Source organism: Mesocricetus auratus, unplaced genomic scaffold (genome assembly GCF_017639785.1).
Source record: "Mesocricetus auratus isolate SY011 unplaced genomic scaffold, BCM_Maur_2.0 Super-Scaffold_100003, whole genome shotgun sequence".
NCBI lineage: Eukaryota > Metazoa > Chordata > Mammalia > Rodentia > Cricetidae > Mesocricetus > Mesocricetus auratus.
This window is the reverse complement of record NW_024429188.1, coordinates 88,996,562-89,016,049: the sequence shown is the minus strand read 5'-3', so window position 1 is coordinate 89,016,049 and position 19,488 is coordinate 88,996,562. Positions and strand designations below refer to the sequence as shown.

At 43.4% G+C, this 19,488-nt stretch overlaps 2 protein-coding genes and 1 long non-coding RNA gene across 3 annotated transcripts; 2 read left to right on the top strand and 1 right to left on the bottom strand.

The window, feature by feature from the left end:
* Positions 1–2,876: 2,876 nt before the first annotated feature.
* On the bottom strand, positions 2,877–4,791 carry Rnf113a (ring finger protein 113A). Its single transcript, XM_005083115.4, has one exon. It carries the CDS (start codon positions 4,702–4,704, stop codon positions 3,679–3,681), a length of 1,026 nt encoding a protein of 341 aa, XP_005083172.1. The 5' UTR covers positions 4,705–4,791; the 3' UTR covers positions 2,877–3,678.
* Positions 4,792–4,954: 163 nt separating this feature from the next.
* On the top strand, positions 4,955–9,850 carry Ndufa1 (NADH:ubiquinone oxidoreductase subunit A1). The gene is made up of 3 exons (XM_005083116.4): positions 4,955–5,087; positions 7,133–7,222; positions 9,703–9,850. The coding sequence occupies exons 1-3, from the start codon at positions 4,986–4,988 to the stop codon at positions 9,721–9,723; spliced, it is 213 nt and encodes a 70-aa protein (XP_005083173.1). The 5' UTR covers positions 4,955–4,985; the 3' UTR covers positions 9,724–9,850.
* Positions 9,851–13,168: 3,318 nt separating this feature from the next.
* LOC121140027 lies at positions 13,169–17,971 on the top strand. The gene is made up of 2 exons (XR_005876855.1): positions 13,169–15,104; positions 17,148–17,971. It is a non-coding gene; the product is annotated as an uncharacterized LOC121140027 (long non-coding RNA).
* The last annotated feature ends 1,517 nt before the right edge of the window (positions 17,972–19,488 follow it).

The following is a 19,488-nucleotide window of genomic DNA, read 5'->3' as shown; positions in this document are numbered from 1 at the left end:
CCTCCCCACTCCCATTCCTTCCTCCCCTTCCACCCTCTACCCTCCTTCTCAAGATCCCAATTTACTCAGGACCCAATTACCTAGGTGGATCCAAGTATGTCTCTCTTAGGGTCCTCTTTGTTACATAGCTTCCCTGGGGTTGTGGACTATAGTCTGGTTATCATTTGTTTTATGCCTATTATCCTCTTATGAGTGAGTGCATACTACATTTGTCTTTCTGGGTTTAGGTTACCTCAGCCAGGATTTTTTTCTAGTTCCATCCATTAGCCAGAAAATTTCATTGTTTTTTTTTTTTTTTTTACTGCTGAGTAGTACTCCATTGTGTAAATGTACCACATTTTCCTTATCCATTCTTCGGGTGAGGGTCATCTAGGTTATTTCCAGCTTCTGACTATTACAAGTAATGCTGCTATGAACACAGTTGTCTGCTCGTCTCTTAAATCTTATTTTCAATAGCACAAATAATAAAAACCCAGAGACGGATATTGGAGTTAAAGCTGAAGAGCAGAGAAGCAAGCAGGCAGCTACGGGAGAATTCTCACCAAGCAATGCTCAGACAGAAGGGGTGATCCACCAAACCGCAACTGCAGTGCTCTCCACCAAAACTGACTCCCTGAGACTGCACTAAGCTCCTGCCTTGTATTCTTCTCTAGAGCTGGGATTAAAGGCATGTCATCCCAAGTGCTGGGATCAAAGGTGTGAGCTCTGTTTCACTTTTAGACTGACTCAATGTCATGCATCCCGGAGTTGCCTTGAACTCACAGAGACCCATCTGCCTTTGTCTCCTGAGTGCTGGTATTAAAGGTGTGTGCCACCACTGCCCAGCTTTTATGGTTAACTAGTTGCTTAGGTGTGTGTGGCTAACTAGTGCCTTAGCTCTTAACTAGGTGTGTAGCTAACTAGTGGCTTACCTCTGCACACTGATCTTCAGGCAAGCTTTATTTGTTAGATTACAAACAAAGTATCACTACAATTTTCTGTGTCCTCAAGCCCCCTTTCTAGTAAACTACTCATATACGAAGGGCCAAAACTACAGACCAAACCCTTCCCCCTAGCTTCCTGGACCCTAAAGCCAAAACTGAACACAAAGAAACTCCAGAGTCCCTAGGCTCCTGGACACATAGTTCCTGGAAACTGTGTTTGGCCACAGAGAAACTCCAGGAGAGACCAAAACCTCCCCTGTAGTCTCCAAGATACAGGATATTCAGTTCTGAAAAATACTGGTATTTATGTACAACAGGCCACCTGCAAGTAACAAGACAAAGCCATAGAAACCACATAAGGTTCCCTCTCAGCACCAACCAATGAGAATAATTGCCACACAGGTATTTCATGCCAAAATATGACTTTGAAAAATTCCCCTAATTGTTCCCCAAATGTCAACCAATCAGGAACCAACCCGTATTTCTCCCCTCCCACTGATGTAACCCTGCAGTTTTTTTCTTTTAAAAAAAACTAGCAGTAGACAAGGAACTCAGCTCCCTCTGGAGGCTGCTGAGTCAGCTTGCTACAAGGAGTCTCGCCTACAGTAGGTTAGAACAAAAAACCTTGTGCGTTTCCATCTGTGGGTCTGTCTCTCTGATGATCTTTGGGGGATCTTCACGACTTGGGCACAGCAATATACCTCACTTATGTCATATGTAGTCTTTGCTACAGAATCTGTCTTATTCTAGCAAGTGAGTTCATGGGGCTCTTCAGATTGTTCAACAGTTAAGTGTCCTTGCTATTCATGCAGAGAACCCCTAATTCTAGTTTCAGTGGACCCAGTGCCCTCTTCTGTCTTTCAAAGGCACTACACACGTGATGCCTATATATACTCAGCTGTCTGCGAGCAACACACACACACACACACACACACACACACACACATCCCAAACAAATACTTTAAAAGTGATTTCATGTCTGTGAACTCCCAGGCTATGTTTCAATTCTTTTTTTTCCCCTTGGGCATTCCAGGTAGTTGCTCTTCCATTGAACCATATTTCCCCCAGTCCAGGATTGGGTTAATTCTTATTTTCCCTTTTACATTTTGTTGGTTTTTTTGTTTTTTTTTTTTCGAGACAGGGTTTCTCTGTATTGTTTTGGAGGCTGTCCTGGAACTCTCTCTGTAGACCAGGCTGGCCTCAAACTCACAGAGATCCGCCTGCCTCTGCCTTCCGAGTGCTGGGACTAAAGGCGTGTGCCACCAACACCCAGTTACATTTTATTTATTTTATTCTCTGCGTGTACTTGAAGATGGGAGTCAACTCTGTCCCTCCACCACTCAGGTGGTCAGGTTTGGCAGCAGGTGCGTCCACCCACTGAGACATGTCACCAGCCCAAAAGATTATTTTAATTCTGAGATCAACCCAATATACTCTTTTGCCCATATTCATTGCATTTGTTACTACTGTTCAGCATAAAGTCGAGGCCTATGGCTATTTTATTCATTGCTATTAGCCCCTATCCTAAACAAGGTGCTTAAGAAAGTCTGTTCAGCTGGGCAGTAGTGGCACACGCCTTTAGGCCCAGCACTCAGGAGGCACAGGAAGGCGGATCTCTGTGAGTTCGAGGCCAGCCTGGTCTACTGAGCGAGTTCCAGGACAGCCTCCAAAGCTACAGAGAAACCCTGTCTCAAAAAACCAAAGACAAAGAGAGACAAAAGAAAAAGAAAGTCTGATCAAAGAATATCTTTAAATTGATCAATAAATATGAACAATGCCCACTTTAACTCAATTTATACTTTCATCTGTTTCCTTATATCAACCCAATTCTAGTTATATCACTAAAATATTGACTAATCATTTGGCCTGGCCTCGATGCATCTCAGTAATGTTAAGCAAATGTATTTGTCATTCCCATCTCCCCATTACCTACAGAATACAACTTAAAATTCCTTGGTGTAGACTCAAAGCTTTAATCTAAATTCCCTTTCTTAAAACTCTCTCATTAATTCTCTTACTATATACCAAGCACTAAGCTAGTTCCCAAGCAATTTGGAATACAAATACTCTAATTTTAACAGGGTGTGATTAGTTCTATTGGAGTCTATGAGAACACTGAGAGTTTCAGACAATGGATTATAAAACATTAGGCTTTTGACCAGCTCCAAGTTCATAAATTCAGTTAAGTCCAGCATCCAGTTCAGTGGTCATCTGCACATTTCAAGCACTTGACAGTCACACAAGGCTAGTATCTATCATATTGGACAGTATCTACCATATTCCACCATTTGTGGAAATGCGGGGTACCTACAGGTGCTTCAAAGAAAGCATGGGCCATCTTCCAAAGACTGCAAGAAACACTCTCAGAGACCAAGGACCAACTCAAACCCTCCAAATGTGCATCCTAAAACAGCACTTGCTCCAAAAACATAATGAATCAAAGTAAATTCTAATCTATTAAGTAATATAGAAATGTGACATAATAGGTCCAGTTCTTGACTTAGCTTTTTTCGTGAACTTCTCCCATCTACACAACTTGTGACACAGGGCTCTGAAAATATCACCAGGGAAGTATTTATTTCAGGGCTTAAAAATACAGATAATACCTATCTTAAAGCTTTTCATCCAGGCCCCTACTCCATCACCTGCCTTCTCTGCCACTCCACTTCCCTTTTAAAAGAAAAAAAGAAAAGATTCCAAAGATTTTAAGAAACAACAAAATGTTTACTTTTGAGACTGGGAATTATGGAAAAATCTAAATAATGGTAACCGGACTCTCCTCGGGGTCTCCTAGGAAATCAGAAGCACCTCCCTCTGCTTCCGTTCGATGCTTTCCCAGTTTAACCATCAATTCTTTCGCTGGATTGAAGACGCCATTGGTCTGCTGGTCACAGACATAGCAGCGAGAGGTGGTGCGGAAATGCTGCAGCGCACAGCTCTCGCAGAAATAATGCCTACACTTGGTGACAACAGGGTTTTGGAAGGTCTGGCGACAGATGAAACACTTGAATGGTATTTCCTCATCATCGCTTCCCACTTCGTAGTTTTCGTCCTCATAGACACCATAGCGACCCTCCTCAAGCTCTCGTTCGATCTGCCACCCGTGCTTGTAATCTGAACGGTCATGGAGGAATTTGCAGCTGTCCCCGAAGCCGCAGAAGCCAGTCTCCTTGTAGTCCTTGCAGATGTCGGGCTGGTAATCCCAGCGCACGGTGGCACGTAGATGCTCCGGAGCTCGGATGGGGCCTTTCCTCACCATCCCGGAGGAGGCATTGCCCATGGATGTATCCTTGGGCTTCACGTATTTCTGGTAATTATTGATTCCCCGGTAGATCTTGTCATCTTCCTTGCCTCTCAGCTCTTCCTGGATCTTCTGGCTCCGTTCAAAGATAGACTGTGCATCGCGCTCCTTCTCAGTGTCCAGTTCGTAGACAGCGGTCGCCCCCATGTCCTCCGGCCCCACGGGTTTTGCAGAACGGGTCGACTTATAGACCACGCCGAGACCCTCCTGTTCATTCTCGTCCTCGCTACTCAAGCCGCTGTAGGTCGCCTTCTGTTTACCGCTGCCACGCGTCTTCTGGATCATCGGATTGTGGGTCGCCTGCTTCTTCTCCGGTCGGACCACAACGCTGCCTTCGTCGCTGCTGCTGCCGCTGTCCCCGAACCCCTCATCACAGAGCCGCCGCTTTCGGCGGCCCGCCGCCCCTTTCCGCACAGGCTTTTTGAAAAGGAAGGTGCACACCTGGCCGGCCGAATTGCCTGGAGAAAGTTGCTCCGCCATTTGAGATCACCAAGCTCTGAGACAAACGCAGCGTACCCGATCGCTTCGCGTCCTCCCACTTCGTGCTCTCTGCAGCGGTGAGTCGGACCGGAGAAAAAGAAGCCGCCGATAAGTATTACCTGGAGACCAAGAACGCCAGGCAATTTTGAGCCTCTGCGGCCGCCGTCGCTTCCTCCTGAGTCATACAGAGTACCGCCCTTCCTGTGTGCTGCCGGAAGCGAGGTGAAACTCGGTCACCTTTGAGGAGCCGGTTGCTGTTTGGAGCGAGTAACGGTGCGGAGATGTGGTTCGAGATTCTCCCTGGCCTCGCCGTCATGGGCGTGTGCTTGGTGATCCCCGGGGTGTCCACTGCGTACATCCACAAGTTCACCAACGGGGGCAAGGTAAGGCGGCCTTAGTGTTCGAGGGACGGTGGAGTACGGTGGCCGTTTGGATCCGCAGCCGCTCTGTGAGGGTGAGGGCTTCTAAGTGGGTCCTCCTTGTTAGTGTTGCGTGAAAGCGGAGATGGGCACATTCCACATTTTACTTGAGCAAAGCATACGTAGATTTTGGTTAAGGAAGAGTGGCCCCCAAAGGCAACTAGCCATTCGACAGCTAGCAAGGGAGATAAGAGCCGGGCTCTAATTCCTAGGCTGAAGAGAGGGGATGTTAGTCGTGACCCCGCTCCTTTCCATCACTCATCTCCTTGTGGAAATTGTTTAATTGATGGCTGTGTTTGCACGTGATGCGTGTAGGTGCCTGCGGAGATCAGAAGAGGGCACCGGGTCTCTTGGATCTGGAGTTTGAGGAGGTTAGGAACCACCAGAAGTGGGTGCCAGGAGTTGGACTCAAGTCCGCTGCAAGAACAACGGGCACTCTTAACCAATAAGCAAGCAATCTCTCCACCCCTGGTCATTTTTACTTTGACGTGTTCGTATGTATGTGGGTGCAAGCGTGTCAACGCGCAGCTGTGGAAATCACAACTTGACGGGCCAGAATTTCTTTTCTCCTTTCACCACTGTGGGTCCAGAGGATACAACTCAGCTCCTCAGGCTTAGGACAAGGGCCTTTAACCGATAAGCCATCTGACGCCTTCACTCTGTTGATTTAATTTCTCCCATCCACAATTTGTAGCTGTTTTCTGCATCCTTAATTAATCCTGCCTCCTTTTAAACTTTTGTTTTGTTTTGTTTCTTGTTTTTCGAGGCAGGATTTCTCTGTATTGTTTTGGAGCCTCTACTGGAACTCGCTCTTGTAGACCAGGCTGGCCTCGAACTCACAGAGATCTGCCTGCCTCTGCCTCCCGAGTGCTGGGACTAAAGGTGTGCGCCACCAATGCCTAGTTCCTGCCTCCTTTTAAACTTCCCATTTACATTTGCAAGCCTTAAGGAACTCACATCATGACTTTCGTTTTCCCTCATCCCAGGTCTCCAACAGCTTCAGAATACTGTCAAATTATAATTTTTGTTTTGGTTTTATAATTGTCTTTCAGATGTAATCTACCTTTATTGTTTCTTGGGGTCACAAAGCAACAACTAGATTTCTTTTTTTCTTTCCTTAATTTTTCTCAATCTCCATGGCATGGCTTGGCCTTGAACTTGTGGGTTCCCCTGCTATTGTGTCCAGAGTGTTGGCATTGCAGGCATGAGCCACTACACCCAGCTGCCATTCTTTTAGCTTATAAAAATTAAATTTTTATTTAGTGCGTGTGCAAGCTTTCAGAAATCTGAAGACACCTTGCAGGGATCAGTTATCTCCTACCTTGTGGTACCAGGGATCTAATTCAAGTCTTCAGCCTTGGCAGCAAGCACCTTTACCTGCTGAGCCACCTCACTAGCTCACCAGGAAAACAAAACAGAGCTGGGCTTGGTGGCTCTTGCCTGTGATCGTAGTACTCAGGACTGGAGGTCAACCTGGGGCTATGTAGTAAGTTCCAGGAAAGCCTGGTGAACTACAGTGAGGCCAGGCTCAAAAAAAAAGTTAAAGAGAAAAGACAAGGAAGAAAGAAAAAAATTCATGGTGTTGCCAAAAAAAAAGTAAGAAGTCAGTTACCAACTTAATCCCAAATATCAATGGTCCTGTTTTGTTTAGGAGATTTGACTTTGTGTTGTCTGATTAGCTTTTGTTTCAACAATGACTTTTTTCTAGTGAATCATTTCTTTTTGTAAAAATTTATTTTTATTATTACTTACATGTATGTGTGTCTGCTTCTGTCTGTGTACACCATGGAGATTATAAGATACCAGATTCCCCCTCCCTGGAATGGAATTAAAGGCAGTTATAAGTCTCCTACCCCACACACACACACACACACAAACAAAACATGGTAGTGCTGGGAAATCAGTTGCATACCCAGGAATAGCTCCCAGTTTGTCATCTTAGAAAAATTATGAATGTGCCTTTTTACTGGCCACTCAGATTTATAAACTGCATTGTCCTTTATTTGAAGGAAAAAAGAGTTGGTCGCCTTCGTTACCAATGGTATTTGATGGAAAGAGATAGACGCGTCTCTGGAGTCAATCGCTACTATGTGTCCAGGGTAAGGTGACTGAAAGATGGTGGTGAGTTCTGGAAATGCTTTGCCTAAGTTCATACAGTACTTATTTAATCTATATGTTTTTTACTAGTGAAGTACGCAGTCTTTTACACATATAATGAACTTTGTTGATGTATTGTATGTGTGTGATGTGCATTCATGCATGTGTGGGTACACCTGCTCATGAATGTGTATATGGAGGACACTCTCCCATTTATTAACTTGCTTGTTTGCTGTTTGTTTATTGTCTAAGCAGGGTCTCAGTATTTAGCCTTAGCTTGCCTGTAACCTGCAATGTAGACCAAGCTGTTGTTAAACTCACTGATCGGCCTACATATGACTCCTGAATTCTGGAATAAAATGTGTGTAGTACCGGGCCTGGCTATTTATTTATTTATTTTAAAATGTTCATTTTTGTGTGTGCCCTGGTGCATATGTGGAGATTAGAGGACAGCTTGTGGGAGTCAGCTCTCACCTTTCACCATGTAAGTCCCAGGATCAAATTCAGGTCCTTAGTCTTCGTGGCAGGCACCTTTCCTCATGGAACCATCTTGCCAGCCCTTTCAAGGCTTATTTAAAGAGTTTATATAGCTGTCATGGCAGCACGTGCTTGTAATCCTAGCCCCTGGAAGGCTATGGCAGGGAAATCTATGAATTTGATACTAACTTGGACTACATAGTAAGATCCTATCTCATAAAACAAAACATAAAAAGAATTAATATAATTTATATATGATTGGATTCTATGAAACTGCTATTTTTATAGGTCAAAATAAAAATAGCCAAGTAGCGTTTTAATATTATTCAGCTTGATGCTATATTTTTAACTTGTAAAATGATTTTGCCCTTAATTACTTGTTTGTTTGTTATTAGAGACAGGGTTTCTCTGTGGCTTTGGAGCCTGTCCTGGAACTAGCTCTTGTAGACCAGGCTGGCCTCACAGAGATTCGACTGCCTCTGCCTCCGGAGAGCTGGGATTAAAGGTGTGCACCACCAATGGCCTTAATAACTTTTAAATTTATTTATTTATTTATTTACTGTGTGTGTGTGTGTGTGTGTGTGTGTGTGTGTGTTTGCATGGGAATGCTGGGTACATGGGAAGGCAGGGGACAATCTGAAGGCAATCAGTTCTCTCCCGTAACCCTGTGGGACACATGAATCCAACTCAGGTTGACAAGTCTGCATGCAGGTGCCTCCTGCCACTGAGCCATCTCTCTGCCTCTCACCCTCATAATTCTTTCAGTTCCTTAAGTCACCTAGTGTTTGCTGCTACTCCACAGATGCCCCACAATGAACCTAGGTACATTTTGTGTTCGTTTTATAAATGAGAAAACATGGTTAGAATGAGTAAAAAGTATTGCAGGGCCTCAGTTCAGTGCTATCTGAGAATCAAATCTCATGGACATAAAGGTAGATACTAAGTAGCTGCCTTTTTTAAGTCCATGGTTTGGTGTTCCATGGTTTCATTTATCCCAACTGTGTCATTTTCATACCTGGAAGGAATATCATTACTTACCTCTAGTAGAGTCTTAAGCATTGTGAAAGATTTTTTTGGTTTTGCTATTGCTTTCGTTAGGCAGGTACTTGAAACATAGCCCTGGCTGGTCTGGAGCTTGCTGTGTAACCTAGGGTAACCTTAAACTCAGAGCAAACTTCCTGCCCTTGCCTCCCCAAGTGCTGGGATGATGATTACAGATGCAATACTATGTCCACTTTAGAAGGTCTTTGGATGTTTATTATGCAAGCTTTTGGAGTTGGAGGTAATTGAATTTTGGCTCTGCTGCTAATTGATTTAGGGAAGTAATTTTTGTTTTCTTGATGCAGAATCAGGTGATTTCTAACTTCTTTAATTTTCTACTTCATCATCTATGAAGAATTTTAATGAGGATAACGGTATTTATCCAGTGTTTGGTGCTGTTTTGTGAGACAATTTAACTGTCTGTGTTCTTTAATTCATGGAAAAGCATGTGTATTGGATCCAGAAGGTGAATAACTGATTGACCAGTTAGGGTGAAGAAAAGGTCTTTTCATATATATGTGTTTGCTTCTGTCAGAAAATGAAGTGAACCAGGTATAGTGTTCACCCTACCTAGTATTTGTGAGGTGGAGGCAGAAGAATCAGTAGTTTATATAGGGAGTTACATAGGGAGTTTAAGAAGCACTTGGATTACATGAGACCTTGGAACAGTGGCACACCTTTAATCCCAGCACTCTGAGGAAAAAGGCAAGTTAATCTCTGTGAGTTTGAGGTCACCTAGGACTGTGAAGCGAGACCCTGTCTCAAAATGGGGGGGGTCCTTAAAGGTCATTTAATGATTTTGAAATCCAATTCGGTTTATATTGTTGCAGTTAGAGAAATGTGGCATGTGAAATCACTTGCTTTAATAACAAAGTGCCAATCTGTGACGCTGGAAATAAACAGCATGGGACATTTGTTGATGGGAACAAAATCCTCACATTCTCCTTTTCAAACTGTTTTTCAGGGCTTGGAGAACATTGACTAGAGAAGCATTTTCCTGGCTGATGAAAAAAATTACTCAGCTATTCATCTATTCCTGCTAGAAGGCAAATGCAGCATATTATATACTATGCGCATGTTATATAATGCTTAATAAAATTTAAAGAGTATAAGTAATTTTTCCTTTTTTATGAAGTAAAGTTGGGGTTTACTAAATATACTTTGCTATAGACATAAGCATGAAGGTTGAGAGAGAAATAGAAGCACTCTGAAGAAATTAAGACACATCTAAACACATAGTGTAGAGTATGGGTGCGGACATCTTGGAGAGTCTCTTTCTGTTACAGCAATCATATATAGTATTTTGGTAGGTGTCTTAGGGTTGCTGTTGCAACGATGAAACATCATGACCAAAGATAACTGGGGAGGAAAGTGTTTATTTATTCATAGTTCCATATAACAGTTCATCATCAAAAGTAGTGAGGCCATGAACTCACAGGACAGGAACCTGGAGACAGGACTTAATACAGAGGCCATGGAGGAGTGCTGATTGCTGGCTTGCTCTCCATGGCTTGTGTAGTTATTGTCTTATAGAACCCAAGACTATCAGCCCATGGTGGCACAATGGGTTGCCCCCACCGTATTGATCACTAATTAAGAAAATGCCCCCACAGACTTGCCTACACTCCAATTTTATGGAAACATTTTCTAAATTGAGGCTCTCTGATGGATCTAGCTTGTGTCAATTTGGCATAAAACTAGCCAATATAGTAGGTTTTGAAGTTACTGTCTTTAAAGGGTTGCTAAGAAACCTAAATGATTTCATAGATTGGTTCTGGGGAATTATAATCCAGATTATAGTGGCAAAGTAAAAGTTTAAGGTTTTTCTTGCTGCGAATAGATGTCATGACCATGGCAACTTATGTAAAAGAAAACATTTAATTGGGACTGGCTTACAGTTCAGAGGTTCAATCATTATTATCGTGGTGGGAAGCATGTTGGCGTGCAAGCAGACGTGGTGCTGGAGAGGAACTTCAAAATTTTACATCTGGATTCACAGACAACAGGAAGAGACTGAAACACTAGGCCTGATTTGAGCTTCGGAAACATCAAAGCCCACTCTCAATGACACACTTCCTCCAATAATGCCACTCCCTGTGGGTCTATGGGGGTCATTTTCATTCAGACTACCACAGTTATCTTCACTCTGAATGTTAGTAGCCTTGTTTGACATGCCTAGAAAATGTTCGGTTCCTACCCAAGGTCATGCACATACATCCATGACTTAAGCTTGGTTCACTATTTTAACATCTATATATAAAGGAACATTATTCCTTTTATTCCTTTTTAATTTAAATTAGAAACAAGCTTGTTTACATGTCAATTCCAGCTCCGTTTCCCTCCCTTCCTCCCCTGCCACCCACTAACTCCCTACTCCATACCCTTTCTACTCCCTAGGGAGGGTGAGGCCTTCAGTGGGGGATCATCAAAGTCCAACCCCCCCCCCAGTGTGTCTAGGCTGAGACAGTATTCCTCTATGTGGAGTGGGCTCCCAAAGTCCACTCAATAAAGGAACTATTCTTAATGTCGACAAGCTTTACAGCAAATTTTATTCTTTTGCTGAGATTCTTCTCTCCTGAAAAGAGGTTTCAGTCAGACTCCAGGGCTCTATTCCTATGTCCCCATAATTGTCCATTTCTATCCCGTCTCAATTTCCTCCTCTGAGACTTTGATCTCTTAAGAGTTGCAAAAATAAAAATAAAAATAAAACCCCTTCTGAGACTTCTGTATTGAGCAAGAACATAGACCTTACCTATCAAGGGATCAAAAGTCTGAACCAGAGCTGGAGAGATGACTCAATGGTTAAGAGCACTGAATGTTCTTCAGAGGACCTGAGTTCAATTCCCAGCACATGGTGGCTCACAACTGTCTGACCTGACACCCTTACACAGGCAAAACACCAAAACAAGTCCCAATCAGATTGCCAAGAGGACTCAGCTGGTAAAAATGCTAGTCTTGCAAGCCTGATTATCTGAGTTCAATACACAGAGCCCCCATTATTTATTATTTTTATTTTAAAAATTTATTTTTCATTTTATATACCAACCCCAGTTCTCCCTTCCTCCTCCCCCACTCCCACCCTCTGCCTCCCCCCTTCTTATCCCCATCCATTCCTCGGAGGGCATAAGGCCTTCCTTGGGGAGTCATCAAAGTCTGGCCTACCAAATTGAGGCAGGACCAAGCCCCTCACCCCTATATCAAGGCTGAGCAAGGTACCACACCATAGGGAATACACAGCCCACGTTTTAAAAAAAGAAATTAGGGCTGACTGGAGAGATGGTTCAACAGTTAAGTACTCTCACTGCTTTTGTAGAGGACTTCAGTTCAGTCCCCAGCATTCATGTTGGATGATTACAGCCATCTATACCTCCAGGTCCAGAGGATCCAACATCTTGTGTATTCCAGTGGTACCAGTATTCACTTATGCACATACTTACACACACAATTTTAAAAAATTGGATATGGTGGCATGCATCTGTAATTCCAGCACTCTGATTTCAAGATAAGAAGTACAGACAGTAAATCACCTTGAATCCTGAGACCAGCTAGCCTGAAGTATGAAGCTTGGCAGAAACAAGAGGAAACCCAGTCTCAAAACAAGGAGGAAGGAGAAACACTATAAATTGTCTTTCGCATGCACAGCTAAACTCAAACAGTGACATTATGCACTCATCCACACATGCACACAACAATAAGTTTTTTTAAAGTCTCAATTTGCCTGGTCTAAGGAGTACATGAGCAGGTATGACCTTAGGAGTTAAAGTGTCGCTGGACGATGGTGGTTCACACCTTTAATCCCAGCACTCAGGAGGCAGAGGCAGGTGGATCTCTGTGAGTTCTAGACCAGCCTGGTCTACAAGAGCTAATTCCAGGAAGCCTCCAAAGCCACAAAGAAACCCTGTCTCAAAAAAACAAAAAAAAGAGAAGTTGAAATGTCATTATTTGAAGGAAGAGAGATCACCACTAAAGACATCAGATATAAATAATTGTTCTGATTAAGGTTAATATAAAATATACCAGGGTCTTTTATTACTGATGTCTGATAACCATGATGTTGGTATAATACTAAAATCTAAGATAGGGGCTTTAGGGGTGGTCCAAGAGTTAATAACATTGGCTATTGTAGATGATCCAGGTTCAGTTCACAGCACCCACATGGCAGCTCACAGCCTCTTGCTCCAGTTCTAGGGGATCTGACATCCTCTTCTGGCCTGCAGGAGCATAAGGTATGCAAGTGGTCTACAGACATTCATGCAGACAAAGTGCCCATACACATAAAACAAACAAGCGCAATTTGATAAAGGCTTTTTTAAAAAGAGCTCTGGCTGTTATAGAACTTGCTTTGTAAACCAGGCTGCCTCCCAAGTGCTGGGATTAAGGGTGTGTGCCACCACCACCTGGATGATAAAGGCATTTTGAAAACCTCTGTAATAAAAAATATTTGAAATTAAAAAAACTGGGTAAGATCAAGCAGTTGGGGCTAGAGAGATTGCTAAGCCATAAAGAGTGCTTACTATTCTTATAGAGGACTCAAGTTCAGTTCCAAGCACATACCAGTTGCTTCAAACCACCTGTTTGTAACTCCAGCTCCAAAGAAGCCAATTCCTTCTTCTGGGCTCTATTGGCACTGTAGTGGTTAGAAAGAAAATGGCCCCCATACGGAGTGGCACTATTAGGAAGTGCAGTCTTGTTGGAGGGTTTGGCTCTGAGGTCTCATATATGCTCAAGTATACTTGGTGTGGCACACAATTCACTTCCTGTTGCCTGCAGATCAGGAGGTAGAACTCTCAGCTCCTTCTCCCACACATGTCTGCCTGTGTGCTGTCATGCTTTCAGCCATGATGATACTGGACTAAATCTCTGAAACTGTAAGCCACCCCCAATTACATGTTTTCTTTTCTAAGAGTTGCTGTGGTCATGGTGTCTCTTCACAGCAATAAAGCCCTAAGACAGGCACCCATACACAAATACACATAAAAAAGTATTCAAGGCCAAGCAGTCTGGAGTTATTGCTTGAAAACGATAGGGCTGGAGAGGTGCCTCAGCAGGTAAGAGCACTGGTACTGGATGCTCTTACACTGGATCTTGGTGCCCAGCACTCGTGTACATTTGTAACTCCAGTTCTAGAGGGAATGATGCCCTTTTCTGGCTTCTCTAAGTACTGCATGTATCTGATGCACAGACATACATGCAGAAAAAACACCCATTCACATAAAGTATAAAACATTGTAAAAAGAATACAATTAAGGCATGTAAAATTACTGGTGTGTGATGTTTTATTCTTTACTCCAGGCTTTTTGGGGAGGCCCACCAACCTGCTCCCAAATAAATCACACACGGAGGCATATTCTTAGTTATGAATGCCCGGCCTTAGGTTGGCTTGTTTCTCGCCAGCTTTGCTTAAATTATCCCATCTATCTTTGGCCCTGGGGCTTTTTTCTTTTTCTATTCCTGCATATCTTTTCTTGCCTTCTTACTCAGTATCTGGCTATATATAGCTGGATGTCTGGGTGGCTGGGTGGCTGGGTGGCTGGGTGGCTGGCCCCTGAAGTCCTCCTCCTTCCTCTCTCTTTCCCCAATTCTCAGATCCTTTCTCCTGGATTTCTCCTCATATATATTCTCTCTGCCTGCTATCCCCACCTATTCCTCTCTCCTGCCTAGCTATTGGCTGTTCATCTCTTTATTAGACCAATCAGGTGTTTTAGACAAGCATAGTAACACAGCTTCACAGAGTTAAACAAATGCAACATAAACAAAAGTAACACACCTTAACATAATATTCCCCAACATACTGGCATAATGTGTACTGAACAGAATCTCTGCATGAGCATCTAATACTTCATGAATGCTATTACAATGACCTTTGTAATGGATATTAAGATATTTATAGTTCTTCAAAAATGAATAGAAGAATATGGAAACATATTTTCCCCTATTCTTTTTCTGAGTGGATCTCATAGAGTTCAAAATTCTAGTTAACATCCTGGGGATATAATTCAGTGGTAGAGTGCTTGCCTAGCATTTGCCAGGCCCTGGCTTTAATTCCAACTTTTGTATCATCTATTGATTTATTCCTAGGTAGGAGGACACCTGCCTCCCATGTGATGGGATTACAAGCATGTACCACCATAGTCAACTGCTAGTTTCCTTTTAATGTCAATATTCTACCTTCCCCACTAGACTGAGTCATTCTAGGAAGAGGATCTGACTTACCTTCACAGTTCCTGCTGTGTACACATGCTGCAGGTACCCACTGTGTATGGACTGGAAGGATGGAATCACTTGACAAGAGAATATCATCATCTGGCCCGAACCTCACTGCTGAGTACCACCAGCTTTACAAGGCATAAGCAGGAGAGGAGGAGGGTAAGAAGATAGAGAAGGGAGAGTGTGATGTGGCAAGTGTTACAGTAAAAAAAAGTCAGTGGTTCTAACCCTTCCTAATGCTGTGACCCTTTAATACAGTTCCTCATGTTGATGGTCTACACAGTGGTTCTCACCCTTCCTAATGCTGTGACCCTTTAATACATTCCTCATGTTGATGGTCTACACAGTGGTTCTCACCCTTCCTAATGCTGTGACCCTTTAATACAGTTCCACATGTTGATGGTCTACACAGTGGTTCTCACCCTTCCTAATGCTGTGACCCCTTAATACAGTTCCTCATGTTGATGGTCTAGACAGTGGTTCTCACCCTTCCAAATGCTATGACCCTTTAATACAGTTCCTCATGGTGATAGTGTACACAGTGGTTCTCACCCTTCCTAATGCTGTGACCCTTTAATGCAGTTCCTCATGTTGATGGTCTAGACAGTGGTTCTCACCTTCCTAATGCTGTGACCCTTTAATACAGTTCTTCATATTGATGGTCTACACAGTGGTTCTCACCCTTCCTAATGCTGTGACCTTTAATACAGTTCTTCATGCTGATGGTCTACACAGTGGTTCTCACCCTTCCTAATGCTATGACCCTTTAATACATTCCTCATGTTGATGGTCTACACAGTGGTTCTCACACTTCCTAATGCTGTTATCCCTTAATACAGTTCCTCATGATGATGGTCTAGACAGTGGTTCTCACCCTTCCTAATGCTGAGACCCTTTAATACACTTCCTCATGTTGTGGTGACCCCAACCATAAAATTATTTTCACTGTTGCTTCATAACTGTAATTTTGCTACCGTCATGAATCGCAATGTAAATACCTCCTGTGGGGGTGGGGGGTCGTGAACCACAGGATAAGAACCACTGGTGTAAAGGAAGGGTGAGTGCAAAGTCGTGAAAGAATTCACATGAATGCAGGGACCCAGTGGAAAGGAAAATTTAAGGCCTAAAGTGTAAAGTCCTGAAGAGGAGCCTCACAGTGTTCTCTCCATGCCCGCTGATGTAGTCCACTCCTGCTTAGGAGCTTGTGCTGCTTACTTACGTTTGTCAACTTGACACAGCTAGAATCACCTAGAAAGAGGGAGAGGTTCCCCCATCAGATTGCCTGTAGGCAAATGTGTTGTCATTCTCTTGACTGGTGATTGACGTGGGGGTACCCTATCCATAGTGGGTGGGGCCACCCCTGGGCATGTGGTCCTGGATTGTGTAAGAAAGCAGGCTGAGTAAGCCATGGAGAGCATGGAAAGCCAGTAAGCAGCTTTCTTCCACGGTTCTTACCTCTGCTCCTACTCTGACTTCCCTCAGTGATGGACTGTAATTGGGACTTGTAAGCCAAACAAACCCTTTCCTCCCGAAGTTATTGTCAGTGTTTTATCATAATGATAGACGGAAAGCAACTAATGCAGGACCTGAGTTTTTGTCAATTCAAGAATTTAACACAGTGGAGACCTGCAGTGTTCTCTGGTGAACACAGTATCCTTGACAGAGTGTCCCTCTACTTCCCACACTTGGACCAAGCAAGGCACTGACTTCCTCTCTTCACTGGAGTTCTCTCCAGCACTGGACAGTACGGGCAGTACAGCAGAGACCGTGCAGGGCATGTACAACTGTCCTTGGGATCAAATGGGACAGGGACTTACCTTGACCTGCCCTGCCACATGCAAAGTCAGCTTCCCTTAGAATAGGGAGGAAGTATCCCATGGAATTTGGCAGCATCATGCCTTGTGTACAGACAGATTCCACCTTCTCACAGGTAAATGCCAGTGCATTGCTCCATCGCTGAACCATGAGCCAGTGGGGGTCCTGCTCTATGTAGGGTCGAGTCCAGAAATGGAGTTCTAGAGTGCCAGACACCCTAGGCACATTGAGGGTGGGGTGGGGGGAGCAGAGAGAGTGGCTTGGTGGAGGAATGAGGCCTCCCAGGCAAGGGGAGATGGCTGAGCTTCCAGGGGACAGCTTCTCCTCTGCCTTCTTGCTGCTCTGACCGCTCTCCCCTATTCTGCTCTCCCATTCCTTCCCACGCAGCTGAATTGGCATTAGAGCTGGCCCAGCTGGGAGGAACGTGTCCTCAGTGCTGCATGAGATGTCTCTAATCTGCTGAGCACCACAGGGGAGGTGTCCAGAATTGGTCTGCATCTTCCCTTGGCATAAATGAAGTTTTACCTCCTGCTACAATGAAAAAGCCTGTTTATGCTGCCGGGAAATCTCTTGTAGTTCTGCCCATGAAGACATATTTTCCCTACAAGGAATTAACTGTCAATTGCCTTCATGTCTTTCTCGGATAATCATGAACCTACTTCCCGAGGGCTGGAGAGATGGCTAAGCAATTAAGAGAACTTACTGCTCTTGCCAAGAAGGCTCCCAACATCTTCACGGTATCTCATAGCTGCCTATAACTCTAGCTCCAAGTGATCTGACACCTTCTCCTGGCCTTCAAGGGCACCTGCACACACATGGAATACATACAGACACACATATAAAAATAATAAACCATATTAATTACTTTTCTATTGCTTTGATAAAACAGCATGACCAAGACAGCTTACAGAAGCAAAGGTTACTTGGAGCTTATGGTTCTGGAAGGATGAAAGTCCATCACCATCATGGCAGGGAGGAGGCATGGCGGCAAACACCAAGTATGGCAGCGGGAGCAGCTGCAAGCTCACATATCAAACCACAAGTAGGAAAGAGAAGAACATGCTGGGAATGGTGGGACTCTGAACTGTCAAACCCACCCCCAGTGACATACTTCCTTCAGCAAGGACACGCCTCCTAATCATACCCAAACAGTGACACCAAACTGGGGGCCAAGTATTCAAATGCCCGAGAATAAAAACTCCTACTTCCAATTTCTCACACCAGGTCCTCTCTACGTGTCTCTCACCCACTGTCCCAGGGCCTCGATGTCCTCTAATTTGTGGTGATCCATCTGCTTCTGCTTCCAGAGGCTTAGGATTTCAGATGTGCATTAACACCCCCACTCAGCTCTACTTACCCTGTCTCGAAAAACCAAAAAAAAAAAAAAAAAAAAGACTAGGGTCACATTTTCACTTCATCAGATAAGACCATTCAAATGCATACCAATAAAAAATATCACTGCAGCCAGACACTGGTGGAGGAGACTATTATCATGTTTCATGGCAAGATCTAATGAAAAGCTAACTTAAGGAAGACACTTCTGAATAACTTAAATTTCTCCCTTCTAAGCTTCTCTCACGATCATGATGAAACTCAAGTCCATGCCATTCTGCTGATTTCCAGAAACAAATAAAAATATTCAGGTGACTCCATATCCTAAGTATGAGAGTACATTTAGAATGTAGCAGCTCTTCAAACAAAAATCCTAGAGAAAAACCAATGTCATCTAATATATTCAGTATTCATTATGTGAAGTGTCAAGTGATTATTCTAGGTTTTCATTCTTTAAAATTATCAGAAAATCCCTTTCTTTCGGTTCTAAATGTAATAAATTTAGAAGATAATTATGCTATGAATTCATAAATAATAAATGTCTGTTGAGTACCTTTAATTAAATAATAGGAAAATGAAATATCAATAACCAATACACTCAATCAGCTCCATGAAATGAAGAATTCATATCTACTCAGCAACAAAAGAAGGACTAAGCTTTTTAAAAAATTAATTTAGCCGGGCATTGGTGGCGCACGCCTTTAATCCCAGCACTCGGGAGGCAGAGGCAGGTGGATCTCTGTGAGTTCGAGGCCAGCCTGGTCTACAGAGCGAGTTCCAGGACAGCCTCCAAAGCTACAGAGAAACCCTGTCTTGAAAAACCAAAAAAAAAAAGAAGGACTAAGGGAACCGGTACCCTCCAAACAAAAATCCCCAAACACCAAAGTTCTTAAACTCTCAGCACTTTCTATTGGCTAAAGTGTGATTAAATAAAAACACTGAATTATTAAGTGAGTTTACTCACTAACAGAAAAGTAAAAGCTGCAATTTCTAGTCCATCCCAGAAGAACAGAAATTGGAAGATAGAAATGCAGTCAGTTTCAGGTGAACATATGATGCATAATGGGCTTCACTAAAAAAAATCTGAATTAATAATCTCAGCACTCAGGAGGCAGGCAGATCTCTGTAAGTTCGAGGCCAGCCTGTTCTATGAAGTGACATCCAGGAGAAACCCTGTCTTGAAAACTCAAAAAAAAAAAAATATATATATATATATATATATACATAAATCACTAGGAGTCCATCTGAAACCACGCAAAGGCCAGCCTGAGTCCTGGAGACTGGGGCTAGTGGGAAGACATCTGAGGACGGGCCCATGCACAGGTGGATCCCATTGTGTTGAGCAAGTATGTGGTGGAGAAATGGGAAAGAGAAGTAGAACGGTTCATGTGCTGTG

What these genes read in the sequence shown, in the direction of transcription:
- Ndufa1 (XM_005083116.4), top strand. Translation starts at nt 4,986, where the DNA reads ATGTGGTTCGAGATTCTCCCTGGCCTCGCCGTCATGGGCGTGTGCTTG. An exon ending in AGTTCACCAACGGGGGCAAG is followed by an intron (nt 5,088 to 7,132) that starts GTAAGGCGGCCT and finishes CTTTATTTGAAG; the next exon opens with GAAAAAAGAGTTGGTCGCCT. An exon ending in ATCGCTACTATGTGTCCAGG is followed by an intron (nt 7,223 to 9,702) that starts GTAAGGTGACTG and finishes ACTGTTTTTCAG; the next exon opens with GGCTTGGAGAACATTGACTA.
- Rnf113a (XM_005083115.4), bottom strand. Translation starts at nt 4,704, where the DNA reads ATGGCGGAGCAACTTTCTCCAGGCAATTCGGCCGGCCAGGTGTGCACC.